The sequence below is a fragment of the Crinia signifera genome, chromosome 1, assembly GCF_055691185.1.
Source record: "Crinia signifera chromosome 1, ASM5569118v1, whole genome shotgun sequence".
In the NCBI taxonomy this organism is placed as follows: domain Eukaryota; kingdom Metazoa; phylum Chordata; class Amphibia; order Anura; family Myobatrachidae; genus Crinia; species Crinia signifera.
The window spans coordinates 241,160,466-241,178,856 of NC_139217.1; the positions used below are offsets into that span (position 1 = coordinate 241,160,466).

The following is an 18,391-nucleotide window of genomic DNA, read 5'->3' on the forward strand; positions in this document are numbered from 1 at the left end:
TCATGTTGCGGGCTTGGGCGCACCTGTGCTTGTGCTGCTGTCCCGAGTGGAAGAGGCCATAGCTCTCCTGGGCTTGTCACTCGCCCCTCTGTTGGCATTGGAGTCACCTCTGGTCTTTTGCTTAAACTTGGCATTCCCTGAAAAGGGGCATCTTACCTGAATTCGTCTGATTCACTTCCAAGTAATCTTTCCCCCATGAAGGGAAGGTTTTCCACGCTGCGGTAGGCGTCCGCATCAGCGACCCACTACCGTAACCATAGAGCCCTGCGGGCTGATACAGCCATGGCCAATCTTAAGCGCATTGATGGCGCCTAATTCCCAATTGTCTGAGCCGCATACCATAGATTGCATCACTGATAATAACCACTTACAGCTGGTACAAAGGGTGTGATTCAGGTTGGCTCACAAAGCATATTTGGTTTGCTAATGTACAAAACCATGTGCATTGCAGGTGTAAATGTAACTTACAGAGAGAGTTAGATTTGGGAGAGTTATTTTGTTTCTGTGCAGGGTAAATACTGGCATCTTTATTTTTACACTGTAATATAGATTTCAGTTTGAACACACCCCATCCAAATCTAACTCTCTGCACATGTTACATCAGCCCCACCTGCAGTGCACGTGGTTTTGTGCATTAGCCATACCTCCCAACAATCCCGATTTCAGCGGGACAGTCCCGATTACCGGGTCCTGTCCCGCTGTCCCACCCGCGGGCGGAGGTGTCCCGCTGCGGGGGCAGTTCGGAGCCCCCCCAATTTGACAGAATAGACGCTGTGCGCATGCGCACACCGTCTATTCGCGCCCGAAAACGGGGACGTGACTCATTTGCATAAGCCGTGCCCCTCATTTGCATAAGCCGCACCCCCTTTTTGGGCGCTCGCGCGGTTTCTCTGCGCGAGTGTCCCTATTTCTGCAGCCGGAAAGTTGGGAGGTATGCATTAGCAAACCAAATGTGCTTAGCAAACCAACCTGAATCACCCCCAAAATGCAGCTGCCAGGCTGTTAGCCAACCAGCCACATACAAGAATAATTCTTTACTCCCTCCACTGTCTGTAAGATGGTGAGTTGTTTTCAACATTGGCTTACTGACTTCTAAAGCATTACATGGCCAGGGCACAAGGTACATGAAGCAGCTTCTGATTCCATAATGTGCCACCTAAGTACTGCGATCTGTAGGCTTTTAGCAGTACCTAGAATCTCCTATAATTCTTCTGGCTCTGACTCCATTATACTAATTTCCCCTCACAGTTCAAGAGGCCCAAACTCTAGTATTCTTCAATAACACTACAAGTAGACAGGAGTGCTGTCTGCTCAATAACAGATTTAAGGCTTTCCTGTCTGTATACACAAATTATATTAATTGTCATTCTAGTACCTCCATGCTCTCTGTATGTTAAAAAAGCTTTTCTGTATGTCATCGTTTCTGTAGTGTATTATTTTCATTCTATCTGTTAAGCGCCTTAAGTCCTATATTAGAAAGAGGGCTATACTAATAAAATTATTCTTATTATTCTTATTACTACTACAGAACTTATTTTTCTACCAATTTATGTGCTATATATTGTGTAATTTATTACTGTAGATATTGGAACCGCATATTGTTGCTACATAAATAATGCAAGAATTAATAGATAGTATGTTTGTGCTGTAGTTACAGGGTATAACATTTAAAATGCTCTGATGTCAATCCTATTACTGCAATGATCTTGCAGACGGCATTGTGTAGTCAGGCTGATTTCATACTGCATATGGTGTAACTTCAGATGCCCTTTCTAAAACGCTACGGTAATGGCACATTGCGCTAACAATAGGATTGACCCCTAAGTCTAGCTTCTTTCTTAAGTCACGTGACATTTATCGGTTTTATAAAAGTTCCATACATTGCTAAAATCAGAAATTAAGTGGATATCAAAATATAATTTGCACAAAAAGAAAATGAAGTTACAGTTGCCCTGTGGTTTTCATTGCCAATCTGCCCCTGCCTTTTCCCCCTTTACTGTATACCTATACCATGCCTCCCAGCTTCTGGAATGGGACAGTTGGGACCCCCGTGTGCCCCAATATTTGGCAGGGCTGGCAACAGAAATCTTGGGGCCCGGAACACTGATATCTCGGTGGGCCCCCAACACTGAACGCGGATTCTTATTACATTGCATATTGAATGTTTTTTTTTTTTTATTAGAAGAAAATAGATAATTAATATTTACAATGCAATATAATATGGGTGGGCAGAGATGTTAGGGCACAGCATTGTGCACTGTGTGTTGTGTGGTTTAGTGTGTTGCGTGATGTCACTAAACTCATTAGTACAGGGAGCCAGACAAGTGATTAGGCAGCCATGCTTTCAGACCCTGAGTCCCTCAAAGCCTTGGGGCCCCTCAACTGGTCGGGGCCCAGTACGAGTGTCCCCTTGGACCCCCCCTGTCGCCTGCCCTGCCTAGTGGACAGGGAGCATGGTTTACAATTCGTGTAAATCCCGCAAGGTTACCTCCCCATTTTCACGGCTGTGAGGGCACGGCCAGTGCTGTGTGAGCTGCTGGCCATGCCCCAGCCTCTTTGCCTCCGGGAATACGTCTATTCTTTTTAGCATCAGGGAGGACTCCCAACAGTGCCTCGGGTGGAACACAAGACAGTCCCCCAAACATTTAGACAGTTGGGAGGTATGCTATATAAAGCCATAAACAATGAGCTAAAATGATAGATAGAAAAACAAACCTATCAACATACTGCTAACAGGAACAATAGAATGTGACAATTTATGCAGGCATCCATTTATTTGCCAAAATCATTGTTTATCCACATGGCAAAATATGTAAACATGTTACATAGATATAATGTACGTTCACATATAGAAATGTACAGTTGGAGGAATTAAAATGCAGCTTATATAACTCTGCTGCCTTAAACAAACAAACTACAAAAGCAGCAGGCAGGATTTAGGACAGAATGAGAGCTTAATACACTGATCTTAAACATCTGGATAGGATGTGACCTGAATGTTTGCTCTTAATCTCTTCCATGTGCCAGGGCGAACAATACATGGCACAACAGCAAGGGTACATAACATTATAGCTATGTTCCCGATATGGTGAGGGCTGTGTGCCCTTTACACACCATCCTCCACAATATAGGTCATTCCTGGGAGTTATACTGGCACAAAAGGATCATGCTTGGAGAAGAACAAAACAGATTTAATCTAGTAAGCACTTTTGATGGACCCTGGCCTACTTGCTATCTACGTCTTATTTTACTTCATACTTGCCTACTTTTGGAAACTAGTTTCAGGGAGATTCCAGGTGCTAGCAGAATGTGCCGCACCATTTATAAGGGGAGGGGCACCAGGGTGTCTTTAGCTCTACCTATTTACTGCCACTTATGGGTATGTCCTGCAATGGCATGTGAAAATATAAATATACACTAGGCTAATACTATAATTGCACTAATGTAATGATGTTAATGTATCATGTACTGTATCATATATAATGATGTTAATGTATCATGTACTTTTATTAAGAGAAGGACAAATAGAAAATATATATACGCAGGAGTGATATTGTGTATATAATATATGGCTGCCATACTGGTTTCTGGAGCTGGGATTTTGACCGCCAGCATTGTACCACATCCCCACACAGCAGCATAGTGCACTACATTTTAAGGTCCATACATACATCATTTTGTACGGAGAGAGGACCCAGTAAAGTCACTGAATGATATCATCAACTATATTGTTCAGTGTATACGCTCATGAAGCGAATCGTCAAGTGTTTATGGGTAACACAGTATACAGTGCTCCTCTCCCAAGTATTACACCCAGTAGACACCGCTTCATAGGGGCCAATTCAGACCCATTAGTTCAGGTCTAAATTCATCCCGTGTCTAACGGTGGGGGGCTTGCGCATGCGTAAACCCTGGGAGCCAACAGCTTTGGAGAGGTTCCCACTCGCCAGGCCGTTCACTCCAGAGGGGGCGGGCGGGGAGGACAGGGGGCTGGAGTATGGGAATGGGCAGCGTTTTATGGGCATCCCCATGAAAATGCTGGGAGTTCCCCTGGGAATGCCGGCGGGTCAACCCCTGCTTAGGGCGGGTAGCTTATGTCACATCGGCACCCGCCCTCTTTTCGGCGATCTGTGTCGGAGAAAAAAATTCAGTTTAGACTGTTATTTCAGAAGGAGAGAGAAATCATTTGATTGTCAACGACCATCAAATGATTTCTTTCCCCTTTGGCCACATGCGAAGGGATGTGGGCAGTGGCCAGGCGCATATGTGTTGTCTGGATTCTAACTAAGGGACCCGGGAGGTCTCAGGAGGTTTGTGGGGCAGCAGGAGGCTCATGTAAAAATCAGGAGCCTACCACTGAATGCGGGAGGGTAGGCAATTCTGTTTTACTTTCAATGTCAGACTTTTACATTTAAAGAGGAAATCCACTAATATATTGCGCCTCCTGGACAGTGTTCGTGACTGCTGATAGGCAGGGCTGCCATCAAATATTGTGGGACCCGAGACTGACAAAATGGGCAGGGCCCCATCCTTTCTCAAAAACCTGGAAGGCATGGTGAGACCTCCGGTGTCTGCAACACTGGCTGCACTACTCAACCTCTACATTGCTTCAAGGGAAATTATACTTTAGAAACTCCAGTCCTGGGCCCCCTTTCTGTCTGGGCCTGGGCCTGAATTCCCCACAGCCGCCCCCTAATTGCTGCCCTGCTGATTGGATGCCTACTGTTCCACGCAGGAGCATCCTCACTTTAAGCATCAGTTTGATTAATCATGGTAGCTGTTACTCTAACAGTACAATAAGCTAAAGGCCGGGGAACTAGTAGAGGTAGACCCATTTTACACTAATAAAATGTCACTTTTATTAACCATATACAGACATAGGGGATATTTCAATTGCTGGTAATTTATTCACTGATCAAATTCCTGCCACACTTTACTAAGATGGGATTTGTACTGAAGATGGGCTGTTGCCCACAGCAACCAACCATTCTACTTCTATTTATTTAGCAGAATATAATAGACATGATTTCATTGGTTGTTATGGGCAATAGAACTCCCATTTTAGTAATTTTACCCCTACAGTTGTGGGATCTCACTAATAATGTTCAACACCCCATAGTGTAGCTTTTTTTAGGCTGCAAATTGGGCCAGAATAAGGGTGTGAATCTGGCTGCCATTGCTGGCGTTTAGATGTCACAGCATCAGCAATTTGTCCCTTTCTCCCATAATTATAATCCTCCCTGAAAAATGAATTCTGGGATTACCAATCTCTCGTATACATTAATTAAGTCTCAGCAATGACTCTCTTGAACTTGGTTCAGAATATGAATGCTCAAGAGCAGAGTTGAACAACTACTGACAGTGGTTTCTCCCCACACATTACATCAGCAATGGATCAATTTCTGGGAGAATCCCTCAGCTAACAGCTCCACATGCAAGCTTTTAGATGTAAGTACCTCTCCATAGAACCCCACACTTAATTGCTTTCACAACCAATATGCTAGCATTGGTGAACTGAAACTACACTAAGGGGTTCATTTATCAAGCAGTGAAAACAGTGGGGAAGTTGAACATAGCAACCAATCAATTAGTCTCTACCTATCATTGTATAGAATGTACATGATTAAATTGCTACATCAGAGCTGATTGGTTGCGATCGGCAACTTCTCCAATGGTCCATTTCTCTAATTATTTCACGCCCTAATATATTAATGCCTTACTTTTCAAACAGATAAATAGAATTTGTGCAGTATATACAGAACCTGACTGTCCAATTAGTTTGAACCAGTGGCAGTTTTCACCTATGGGCTGCAGGGCTGCAACCCCCCAGGTAAAATCTGCCACTGTTCTCTGCCTAAGTGAAGCCAGATGCAGTCTCTGAGACTGCTCTGGCTTCACTGTGACTGGCAGGGACTTCCTATTAGAAGTCCAAACTACCAGTCACTCAAGGCAGTCCCATTGGGAGGTGTTCCCTCCCTCCGGGATGCCTCTCTATGCGCAGCTGCAGGGCAGCACCAAAAATGGGATCTGCACATGCCCAGTACTGCGGACGATACTGTGCATGAGCCAGACCCTGAATATGCCTCTGGGCGCTGCTGCAAAAGCAGCCCATAGAGGCTGGGGCTAGCACATGCACAGTATGTAAGAAGCTACTGCGCATGCGCTGGCCTCATGCAGGGGACTGGCGGCAGGGATTCATTTGTGCCGGCAACAGCGTGGAGCACAACAGCGGCAGTGGAGGAGGGGAGCCTGCATCATGGCAGCTCCCCTCCTCTGCAGAGGTAAGAGCCGCCGCTGGTTAGAACACAAACTAAACACCTTGAAGCCAAGTAGTTCTGCAACCCAGCCAGTGTGTATGCACTGAGCGGCTTTCCCCGCAGCAATGATTGGCATCATCGCTGTCCATACACATACAAAAAGATGTGACACCTCTCGGCGCAGCTCATTTGCGCCAGGCTCCTTGAGACGCATGGTGTATTGGGGCTAGGTATACGAGAACACACGTACACATCTCTATATAGAAATAAATTTCAATGGTGGCATGCTTATTTCCAATCTTTCAAGTCGGTTTAATTGAGACTAAACAAGGCTCTACTTAGTAAACTGTTTACAGTTGGATACAAAAAACATTCACCATAACTGATTGACATGGCGCAAAAAGATAAAAACATCTTTAAAATGGCTTCTTACCTCTGACAGGAAAGTCTGTGCGGATTTCTGAGCGCCTACATGCAGCAAATACTCATACACATATAAAGCTAATCTGAAAAGGAACAAGAAAAGAAGTTAGGCATGTTAAATCAGTATAAGCCAATGCTTTAAAGAATAAAATACAAATCTATATTAATATTCAACATGAAGGGTAATTTACACAACCCAAGCACATATAATCAAATAGAAAGTATGTTGTTAACAGGACAGAATTGGATTTACAATGAGCTTACATGTTGCATGAATTTATTGCCATTTGGAGAGATATGCAAATTCATTGCTGGATTTAAAAAAACAGGGATATACAAAAACACACATAAACAGAATCAATTAGCACACATTTGAGAGCCTGCATACTCACAAGTTAGACACAGTCAAGTAGGCTTTGACTGTTTCAATAGCTGTTTTACACAGGTCATTTCATTGTTCACTTTTTTTTGTTCACTTTTTTAGAAAAATACTTAAACATAACGTGCCTCCCACCTTTTGCCAATTAGGAAGAGGATCAAATGTGTGCACCCTGTCCCTCTCTCCTGGTGTACGCAGAGCAGCAACTGAGAGTAGGGTTGCCAACTGCCCCAACTGAGGACACCGGTAATTGTATATCACAATGCCATTACAATAAGTAATCATAATCAGTCCCTGCCCCAGCTACTCCACAATATTAACCTGCTAGAATGTTTTTAAAATGATAGGAAACTTATTCAAACTTGGTCAGAGCATAAACTCTACTCAGAAACCAACCTGGTTGGAATGGAATCCATGGCCCCAGAGATGTGAAGTAGTTATACTCACCAACATGCTGGCCTGTGCAGGTGCTAGATAAATTTATATGTGAAGGCTAAAGCTGGCCATATTGGACTGTTCTGATCCGTAAGCATTCAGTGTATGGATTGGATGCTAATCATTCATTGCCTAAAGACGTATTGTCTACATATATTTTGTGGCATATGGACTCTATAAAATGAATGGACCATCCCTGCTGTTCTTTTCTGTGCAACCGCGGAGAACACTATGTAGAAAAAAAAACGTGATTGGACACTGACAGAAAATAGATTGTATTGACGTCAGTATTTGTATGTCCGCCATTTGAACTGATTACTGCAGACACCCATGGCAAACTGTCCACAAGTTTCTGGACAACACCCGGAGGTATGTTTTGCCATACCGCTTTAAGTACAGTGACCAACTGTGACACTAAATAAGGTTAAGTCAGCCTAGAATGCACCTAACACTCTAATTCATCCCATAGGTTCTCAATGGGGTTAAGATCTGGACTCTAAAACTGACCAGTCCATCCAGATTACGGAATTTTCTGTAAAAATCACTGAACCAGCCCCACAGCATAATGCCACCACCTGCATGCTTTACTGTATCTACTGAACTCTCTGGCATCAGACATTCTCTTGGCAGTCACTAAACCAAAACACGTCCATCTGATCTAAAAAGTTTTCTGCATTCACAAACACACGTCTGCTGTTGGAGCACACCATTTCACTAGTGCTAAGGTGTCCAATCACTTTTGTCTACATAGTATATTTACACCCATAGTAATTTAGCCCTAAAATAATATTTTAGTCTAAATATGCTTTTAGCTACTGGGTGCCATAGCTGAAAATCTTAGCTTTTTGCAGCTGATTAAATTGGTTAATTTATTGGGAATGTTATACAGGGTACAGTCCGAATGTGCAGATGCATCTTCTGAGATCCCTTTGGAGAGGAAGGGGTTGACAGAAGGAAAGCAATACATCAGCAAAGTGTTTTCATCTCAATTAACCCAGTTTTGCAAGCATTAAGGGCTAATACAAGGAGGAAGAACAGCTCATTTCTATAATGGTCTCACTGGGAGACTGTCCATTAGATGCAGTTTGCTGTACACTTAAAATATATTGCATACTAGAGCTCATACAGGATTTAGGCAATAGCTTAAAACAGAAATAGAAACATTTTTTTGTATACAGGTATGTTATGGCGGGTACTCAAAAGACCAGCATATATTCTAAAAGACAGATATACACGACAACAGTGCAACAAATAATAATAATAATAATAATTTAGCAGGAGAGGAGTTCCCTTATGTTCCTTAGATGCTGAGAAAACATTGCTATTAAATAAACCCAGTTTGAGGATATGCCTGTTTTTTTTATAGATCTTTATAGCCAGCCCATGTTCCAATAGTATAGCAATAAAACTTCTTATACAAAGCAGGTTTTAAAAGTCAAACAAAAAACCGAGGCACTTTATACAATCAGAATGGCAGATAAGATCCTCTTGGCCCATATAGTCTGCACTTTTTATCCCTGTGGTAACTGCAACCCTATTTGCTCCTTAGATCTTTAGGGGTGATTCAGACCTGATTGCTCAAGAGTAAATATGAGTATACAGTACGTCGTCGTTTTTGGGTGATCAACAGTCAATAACCACTTTTTAAATACAACATTTTAAGGAGGGGACTCTCATCTTTCAAATAAGGGTGCCCCTAAATTAAATGAATCTAGGATGAGGGAAATATTCCCAATTTTCTGCAGTGCGTCTTCGGTTCTCTTGCACGCCAGATCTTATACAGTAAGAATTTTTAAGTGCTTTGACTAGTGGTTAGGGTGAATTGTTCTTAGCAATGAAAGGTTGTAAAGGGGAAAACATGTAGAAATTCATAAATCAACTCCTTAATGGTATATTTATTAATGTGCAGAGCTAACTAGTGATCATCGCAGCCACAATGTAACAACACGTCCATGACTGTTTTCTCTCCACAGGCAGCAATGCCAGGAAAGAGTTAGTAATGCACATGTGTAGCAAGCTTCGCAGGTCCCTCATTTCCACATTGTAGGGTTCTGCAATCTTAAGGAAAATTTAAGAAACGGCAACAATGGTTGCAAAACAGGTTAGCCATAGTCATTAGTCATTAAATAAAAATGACATAGAAAAGAGGGGTTGCAGTCAACATCCCGGCATTCAGGATGTTGTCTTTCAGTATACCAAAGCCAGTATTGTGACTGCCTTCAGAAGACTAAGCTAGGGACTACAAGTACAATTCTGGGCCCCACACTACAAAAAGGATATAATAGAACTGGAAAGAGTCCACAGAGGGCAGCCAAGCTAATAAAAGGGTTGGAGTCTTTAAGCTATGAGGATATATTAGCCCAATTAGGAATGTTCCCCATGAAAAAGTTATGTTTAAGGGAAGACATGCTTAACATGTACAAATATATCATGAGGCAATATAGGAAACTGTCAGGCACCCTATTTACTTGGAGATCAGAGACCAGGACACATGCTCAGACTAGAGGAGAGAAGATTTAGTAACTTTCAGAAATTTCAGAAGGTTCTGAGAAAACCGCTAAACACAAGTCAGCAGAGAAACGCGTCAAGGTACCCCGTTTTAGTGGTCTTGTTTCCCAACTGATGCATTGGCTTTCTGATTGACAGCACAACCAGATGCCCTCCCTCCTCAGTGTCCGGACTGACTGACTAAGTAAGTCAGGTACTTTACATCTGCCGCTTCCTGGTGCAATTCATTTTCGGGCTCCCTAGGGAGCTGCACCACACTCAAGCAGCATATATACAACTACAGCGCAGCTTGTATACCGCCGTCTCCCTGATGTGGACCTAATACAGGGGATCTGCTAAAGGTACCTCTGCTGTTAACCCAGTTACACTGTGCTAAACATCTGAAACCCTGAGCCCTGCACAGCATTTATCAGTAAAGGGTCACGGAGGAAAATTGTGTATACAATTATTTCCATACTTTAATTGCCACTGCTGGATGCTAGAATATTACCTCTCTATTCCATCTGTGGACATTAACATCGGAGGTTGAACACAACACCTGGAGGGGTTAAAAACCCCTATATTATCCCTGTTTATATCATTCTAAATACCTCAGTTTTGGGACTTATTGCTATTTTAAAAACGGCACATAGATCCTTCAGCAGGACTCGCTTACGTTTTTTTTTTTTTTATTATAATATATATTTTTTCTTTATCTGATAGTATTGTGTTATATTACTTATCTGTTTATGGTGTTTTTTAATAAGACCATTTAGTTATATTGGTGCTTATCTGCTTTCTTTTAAATATTTATTCAGGATCACAACATCACTGAATTCATTTTAAAGTTAGATAAGTTTCAAACATTTAGTGTGTATTTGTTTATCCTTTTGCACCTGATAAGTGTTTTTAAATTTTTAATTTAAAGGTTAGGGTTAGGCTGTTGGAGGGGTGGGATAAAATCACACACACCTGTTCACATGCACTTTACTCACACATAAGGTGCCTCTGCCCATACTTAACTTCCCTCCCTGAATGGCTGGGAGGGTCCCAAATTTCGGGTCTGCCTCCCAGCCCCCTGAAAGGGTGGGCAAGTCTACCGCATTTAACAGGGCCCCCGCATTAGCTCGCGCACCCCCTCCCCCTGCCAGTCAAATGCCAGCATTCGCGGCTCTTCGGGGATGGGACGGGGCTAGAATGCCGCAAATTGCATAATTTAGTACCACCTCCCTCAGATAAGAGCCACGAATCATGGCATTAACCGTAATGGGGACAGGGCTTAACGGCGGCAAGTCCTGCCCCCGGAAAGAGCTGCTGATAGTGTCCTCTCCGGGCTTCTCAAAGTAGGCAAGTATGCCTCTGCCATGAGTCACACTCACAATTTAGGGTGGTTCAGGCTGGTATTAGAGGCCTTCTCCCCTGGTCATGTTGCTGGCTGGCCAGTGCCATGTGCCTCTGCCCCTATTTCAGTTATTTGGCTGCAGTGTAGTGAGACAACTGAAAGTAAACTACGGCTCACTGCAGCAAGGGCTGCTGGGAATTGTAGATTATTTTCTATTTCTTCACTACAGAGCATATGGCTCCTTGAAAGGGGGAAGCTCCGCCAGACACTACAAGCTTGCTGCTGCAGGGGGTTGTCCATCCTTTCCTCTCCTCTGTTCCTTTAAGGAGGACCTCTCTCACCCTTGGCTTCCCTATTCCTGGTGAGAGGGTAAGTGTATTTATCTGATCCCTGTCAGGATTCCCTCCATTGGCATGCCAATGTTGTATAGTGACCTCTAGCATCCTGACCGCCAGTCATCTGTATGTATCCTGAAAAGTGTATATATGTGTTTAATTGCTATGAAACATAAAAGGGAAGTAAGTAAAGTCACTTTGAACATATTGACTTGCGTTCAAACAGTGGGTTCCCACTCTCAACTTGCTTGTACAGTGTCTACAAGAAACAACACAACTGAATTGCCTATATATTATTAATACTGCATTTCCTAACAGGTGTAAATGCAATGATTCAAAATATATAGCTTGAATAAAGTAACTTCGCAGAGACACGATCCCCTTTGGGAAGTCATTTATCTTATTTAGGGTTTATGCAGGTTTTCAACACCTGACCAATTAACTCCAACTTTAGCTTTAAACAGAGGTTAATGAAGTGTGGGGAACGCTTGTGTTAAACTAATTAATTTTGCAAGTTTTCTGGTACCGTGATAGCATAAGTCAAAGAGTTAAGGTATAAAGCGCATTAGAATAAACTGTTATTTTTCACAGGATTGTCTGTAAACATACTGCATGTCAGACCAGATAAATTGCAATCAAATTCCTTTTAAACAGCTTAAAGAACCTTGACATGGTCAGCTCATTCAGAACCGGTAATCCTTACATTTTCTAATGCCATAGATACAGGGATTTTCCCATCGATCAAAGGGTCTTTGCCGCTGATTTCCCCCCTCCATAGAAATAAATTGTCAGATCTCTCCTATTATTATAAATGATTGCAATGGTTTTGTACAATCTATATTAAGGTTTCAGCATCAGCATCGTGTTCCCGCAGCCAGCGTTATCAGTGTCCCTGTCAGCATCAGTGTTGTGTTCCTGCAGCCAGGGAGGGGATGCAGTATGCGTCCTCCCGACTTGTTCATACCCCCACTATCCACGTCGGCATGGAGTTGATTGTATAAAGTGTGGCAAACGCAGTGAGCCACCGAGCCTGAAGCGTGGCGAGTGCAGCGAGCCCCACGGAAAATGAGCCCGAAGCATGGCGAGCATAACGAGCCCCGCGAGGGGACGCGGAATACTTTATGTGTACTTCGCGTCCCCTTGTGGGGCTCGCTGCATTCGCCATGCTTCGGGCTCGTTTTACTAGTGTGCCCGCTATGCTTTGGGTTTGCCAGACTTTATAAAATAAAGTCCACGCCAACGTGGATAATAAGGGTATGAACAGGTCAGGAGAACGCGCACCGCGTCCCCTCGCTGGCTGCGGGAACATGGCGCTGATGCACAGGGACACTACTCTGACTACGTAAGTGGCGCCATGACACTACACAAGTACCATATATATATATATATATATATATATATATATATATATATATATATATATATATATATATATATATATATACATACATATTTATATATATTTACATATTTTTATATATTATTTTTTGTTACATTATTATTTTTATTATTATTTTAATAATTGCATACAAAATGATAGAATCTGATGTATTGCTATGGGCAACATCACCTCATTTTTATAAGATTTAATTAATTAAAGGCCCCTATACACTAGTCTGATTTGGGCCGACCCAATCCTGACGGATCGGGCCGTGAAATCAGTCCAAATCAATTGTGTTTCACAACCCATCGGGTCCGATGCTCATTCCCATGCACATCGGACTGAAGTCAGTGGTGGGATCTGCATGTAGCTCTGACCTCCGATTCGGACCTGATTTTGGTGCCAGGGTACGGGGTCACATGCAATACATCGCATGTGAAAGGATTACCTACTTAACATGTAGGTTAGGCCCACTTGTCCAGTAGCAACATCCAATATGGACCTGTAAAAAAAATTAATTATACTCACCTAGTCCAGTGTAGAGCACGTCCTCTTGTGCATGTTGGCAATCCAGGGGGGGGGGGGGAATGCAAAGAGGAATCCCATTGAAGTCAGAGCTCGGCGGTTGATTGGCTCTTCGTTTCTCCATAGACTTCCATGTTAAAAATTTAACATGGGAGTCTGTGGGAGGTTTTCACCATAGGGGCCCATGTTAGGAGTTTTACATGGCCTCCTATGGTGGAAACTGGAAAATCACACTGACCACAAAGTTTATTGGGGTCACCTGCAAAGGTGACCCTAATTTACTTTGCAGTCAGCGTGATTTGTCTGAAATCAGGACTGTGCCACTGAAATCAGGACAGCTGGGATAGGTGTATGTAGGCCTTTATTAAGCATGACATAATAATTGATACATACGGTGTATAGTATTGATAGGATATGGATATAAATAAAATATTAATATTTTGAGGAAATGGATCTCTGGAATCCCCAGGAAAAGAACTGCCACTTACCCCTACCTGTATCTACAGTATTTTATTATTTGGCTAAATAAAAGCCTCTTATGCTGTTACTTCTGTAGCTGAATAAGGCTGGCTACGCGGTGGACAAAAATAATTTAGCCAGTCAAAAACTTCTCTTTTTCAATCCTCTGCTTTTTTTTTTTTTTGCAACCATGAGTTCTGTCATGTGCAAGGGCCAATTATGTTTTGACAGCTACAGTATCTGGTGTTTCAGAGAATTCCATCCTCTGCTGTTCTTTGGAAAGATACAAACAGAAGCAGAAGCCATATAGTATTCTCAGCACTGCCATCCCAAATGATCGCTAATAACCAATGTGTTTTCATATTTCTGTATTTTCCTTATGTGTTCCAATATGGAAACAAAGCAATTTTACACAATGGGGTTTATTTATTAAACTAGGAGTTCTATTGAAGATGGAATGTTGTCCATAGCAACCAATCAGAATCCACTACTTATTTATTTAACACATTCTAGAGGATAATAGAATCTGATAGGTTGCCCATAGCGACATCCCATCTACAACAGAACTCCAATAAAAAAAAAATTTGAGTGGAGACAGATAAAAGTATAAAAAAAACACTAAGGGGCAAATGTAATAGAGTGTGAGAATCAATTACGTGGCAAAATCAACATGGTTTTGCAGTGTAAATGATTGCCGCTTAAAAAAAATGGGAACACAACCCCAAAATCTCTAAACTTCTGATTCTTAAACTTGGCTCCAACGGTATTGATGAAGTCTTTAAACATTAAAACGGGTCTCTGAAAAGCAGAGTGTGGGCTGCAAAATACTGGGGCATGGCCAGGGATGTAGGAAGAGCTGCTCCAATGGAGCATAAGCCAAAATATGTAGTTAGCGCTAGCTGCTCAGCAGAGGATGCTGATGTATTCCTACTGCTGCTGTCCTTTCCTCTGGGGCTGCAGCACGAACCTCTCTCCCCACTCCAATCCCCCTGAGAAAACATCAGCGGCAGCAGGGACTGAAAGGGGCAGAGCTAAATGGGACAGAGGGGCAGACCTACAGGGTAGCAGGGCTGCTGAGAGGATGAGCTGCCAGCCAGCAATAGGTAAATACAGTGTGTGTGTTAGCGAGAATACTACTGTCAGCATCTATAGGTAGTGCTACTACTGTCAGCAACTGTGGGCATTACCTATAATAAGCACTACTACTGTCGGCAACTGTAGGCATTACCTATAGTCAGTAGGTTGAAGTGTTGCCTAGGGTGCTGAGAAGCCTTGTATCGGCCCTGCCTATAGAAAGCGCTGCTACTGTCGGCAGCTGTGGGCGTTACGTATAATCCACAACACTACTGTCAGCATTATGTATAAGCAGCACTACTACCAGTTCCTGATTAACAAATAGGCTGATTAGCATAGGGCTCCAGAACTGGGGGGGGGGGGGGGGGGGCTTGCGGATGACAGCCAATTAATATAATGAAGGCCTAATTTATTAAATGCTTGTTAGCCATCACCCATCCCGATGTAATATGGGGGATAAAGTTCCAAAATGACGGATGGATTTTGTCACATGCACATGGGCAGTATTAATGGTGAGTCCCTGATCGCCCATACATGAGTGTTTAGCTGCATTACAAGGGGAACTACATGTATATTAGCCGAGGGCATCTGGGACGTTTAATCAGGCCCTGGCTACTACTGTAGACAACAGTGGGCATTATGTAAAAGCAGCGCTACTACTGTGTGAGAAACTATGGGCATTATATGTAAGAGAAGCACTTCTAATGTTGGCAACTATAGGTATTATGTATAAGTCGTGCTACTGCTGTGGTTAACAGTGGGCATTATTTATCAGCGGTACTGTGGGCATTATGTGAGTAACTGTCATTACTACTGTGAGCACTATGTATAAGAGGTGCTACTATGGTGGACATTATGTATATAATCAGCGCAACTACTGCTGATGGCGCCGGGGTCAGCAGAGGTGGAAGCTGGTGCAGGCAGGCCAGCGGGCATAATATGTGACTTGCTACTGGGGGCATAATGTGTGAGGAACTAATGGGGGCATAATAAGCGAGGCACTTCTGGTGCATTATGAGCGAGAAGCACTACTGTGGGCATTATGAGCGAAAAGCACTACTGTGGGCATTATGAGCGAGAAGCACTACTGTGGGCATTATCAGCGAGAGGCACTACTGGGGGAATTATTTGCGTAGGCAGCACTAATGGGGGCATTATGTGTGTAAATGGCACTACTAAGGGCATTAAGTGGAAGTGGCACTAAAATGTCTTATGGGAGGGTGCCATGAAGGGAGCTTGCTCCGGGTGTTATGGTTAAATGCTACACTTATGGGCATGGCCATGATCCAGGTCACAATATACACCAGATCATGCTAAGAGGACTATCCTGTCCGGATAATATATATTTATGCATTGGGGCATTGGCAAAACCCCTGAGTAGGTCACACCCCCTAAAGTACCGGGGCCCTACCACTTTGTTTCTTAACACCAGAGGCTTGTATATGAAAAGCCCTTTTTCTCGTTAGAGCAGGTGTTTCTGCTGAGATAGCGTTCCACCCTATGCCTCCAAGTGTATGCAGCAATAGCAGTAGTAGTTATATATTATTTTACATTTGCAATGCATATATATATGTGATGAACATCTCTGAAATAACAGAGCATGTCAAGAGTTGATTATTTGCATATTTTCATAACTTTTTTCAGTGATTGTTTTATCTATTGGTGATGGGTGAAGGGTTTCAGTAGAGGGCAGCAACCTGTGCACTGAGAAGAGAATATAACCTAACATTATGAAGGCTTCAGCATAAACACAGTAAGATGTCAAACCTGCCTCCCTGTCTGCTCCCTGGTCTTGTGTCAAAGCTGAAGTGTAAGCCGCCATGTGAGAACACAGCAGGGGAGGTGGTGTCAGAGGAGGAGAACAAGCAGTTTCTTTGATTGCCCAGAGGTTGAGGGAGTTAGAAATAAACATATTACGGTTGGTAAGAGAGCATGAAATGGCAGCAGGAAATGTTGGGTGACAGGGAATGAAATTACCCATGTCCCAGGTGCTAGTCTGCTAGGGTTAAGCCACTTTCTGTCAGACAGAAAAGGAAAGGATTTCACTGGAGTGAAAGTAGAAAGATCTGAGAGTATAATTTACAGGGTCGTCTTTTATAGCATGAATTATCCTCAGGTGTATTTATTAATCTGATGTTAATTGTACAATGTGTAAACATTAAAGATGACATGTATGAATAATAGGAGAAAAAAATAAAACCCTTTTGCTCCATGGGTCCCCCACTGAAGGTTTATTGGTAACACTGTGCCAGGTTGAGGAACTCTGCAGCAGGCAATGGGGGCGCTGTGACCAATAAAAATACAGGGCCTACAAGCGAAATCAGCTATTTTGTTTTTCTTAAAGCATGTGGTGATATCACTCATTTTTCTCGTTCAACAGGGCAGAAATACTATACAATGTATCTCATTCTAAAGGGCAAATAAGGTACCAATCAATCAACTCCTTTCATTTTTCATATATAGCATGAGTTAGGAGCTGATTGGCTGATCACTTTCCAATGCTTAGTACATCCCACCCAATGACAGGCAGGATGTGGGCTGCTCTCCCACATCCTGTCTGCTTCCTAAAGAAGCAGGTAGGGTTGAATATTATAAGTTATGGATGTGAGTTATGGATGTGATTATAGCGCACTAATCCTATGTGTGACGGGAGCCACTCAAATTGAGTGGCTCCCGTCACACATAGCACTGCTTCATAAATGGAACCCCCTGAGAGAGAAGTTGGAAATCTGAGCAAAAATTTGGGTGGATAAAATAAAGAGATGGCAAAAAAATTCACAAACCTCAAAATATTTTAAGATAGGCCAGCAAAATGTCTCACTGGCCTATCTTATAGATAGAAAATATCCATGACTGGATGATTGGTGCTGCAAATCTTTCTTTGGCAAATTTGGAAGTGACTTAGGGCCAGCTATCAAGTATCAAGCTTCAAAAAGTGATAAAATGGAGAGTGATAAACAACCTGCCAATCAGCTCCTGTCTGTCATTTTTCAAACCCAGCCTGTAACATCACAGTTAGGAGCAGATTGGCTGGCTGTTTATCACTCTCCATTTTATCACTTTTTTAAGCAAATAATGTGGGGGTATTATTCAAGACTTTTCTTTCACCCCATAAGGAGAGCACCATCCTGCTCCCATTGACAGCAGTGCTACCGTACACCCACCCATTTACTTTACACAGCTTTAACCTGTTATGAGACATAAACCCACATGGTTTATGGTATAAAGGGGTCTGCTGATACCCTCATTTCCCAAAGGGCTCATCTCAGGCTACACTGCCTGTACATAAGGAGT

The 18,391-nt window shown here is 42.8% G+C and overlaps 1 protein-coding gene across 1 annotated transcript in view; it reads right to left on the bottom strand.

Moving 5' to 3' along the window:
* Positions 1-18,391, bottom strand: part of SSBP4 (single stranded DNA binding protein 4) — a 360,544-nt gene that overhangs the window by 291,217 nt on the left and 50,936 nt on the right. Inside the window, exon 2 of the mRNA XM_083179459.1 lies at positions 6,691-6,763. Within this exon, the coding sequence (XP_083035585.1) occupies positions 6,691-6,763 (73 nt within the window). The remainder of the gene's footprint in view (positions 1-6,690; positions 6,764-18,391) is intronic.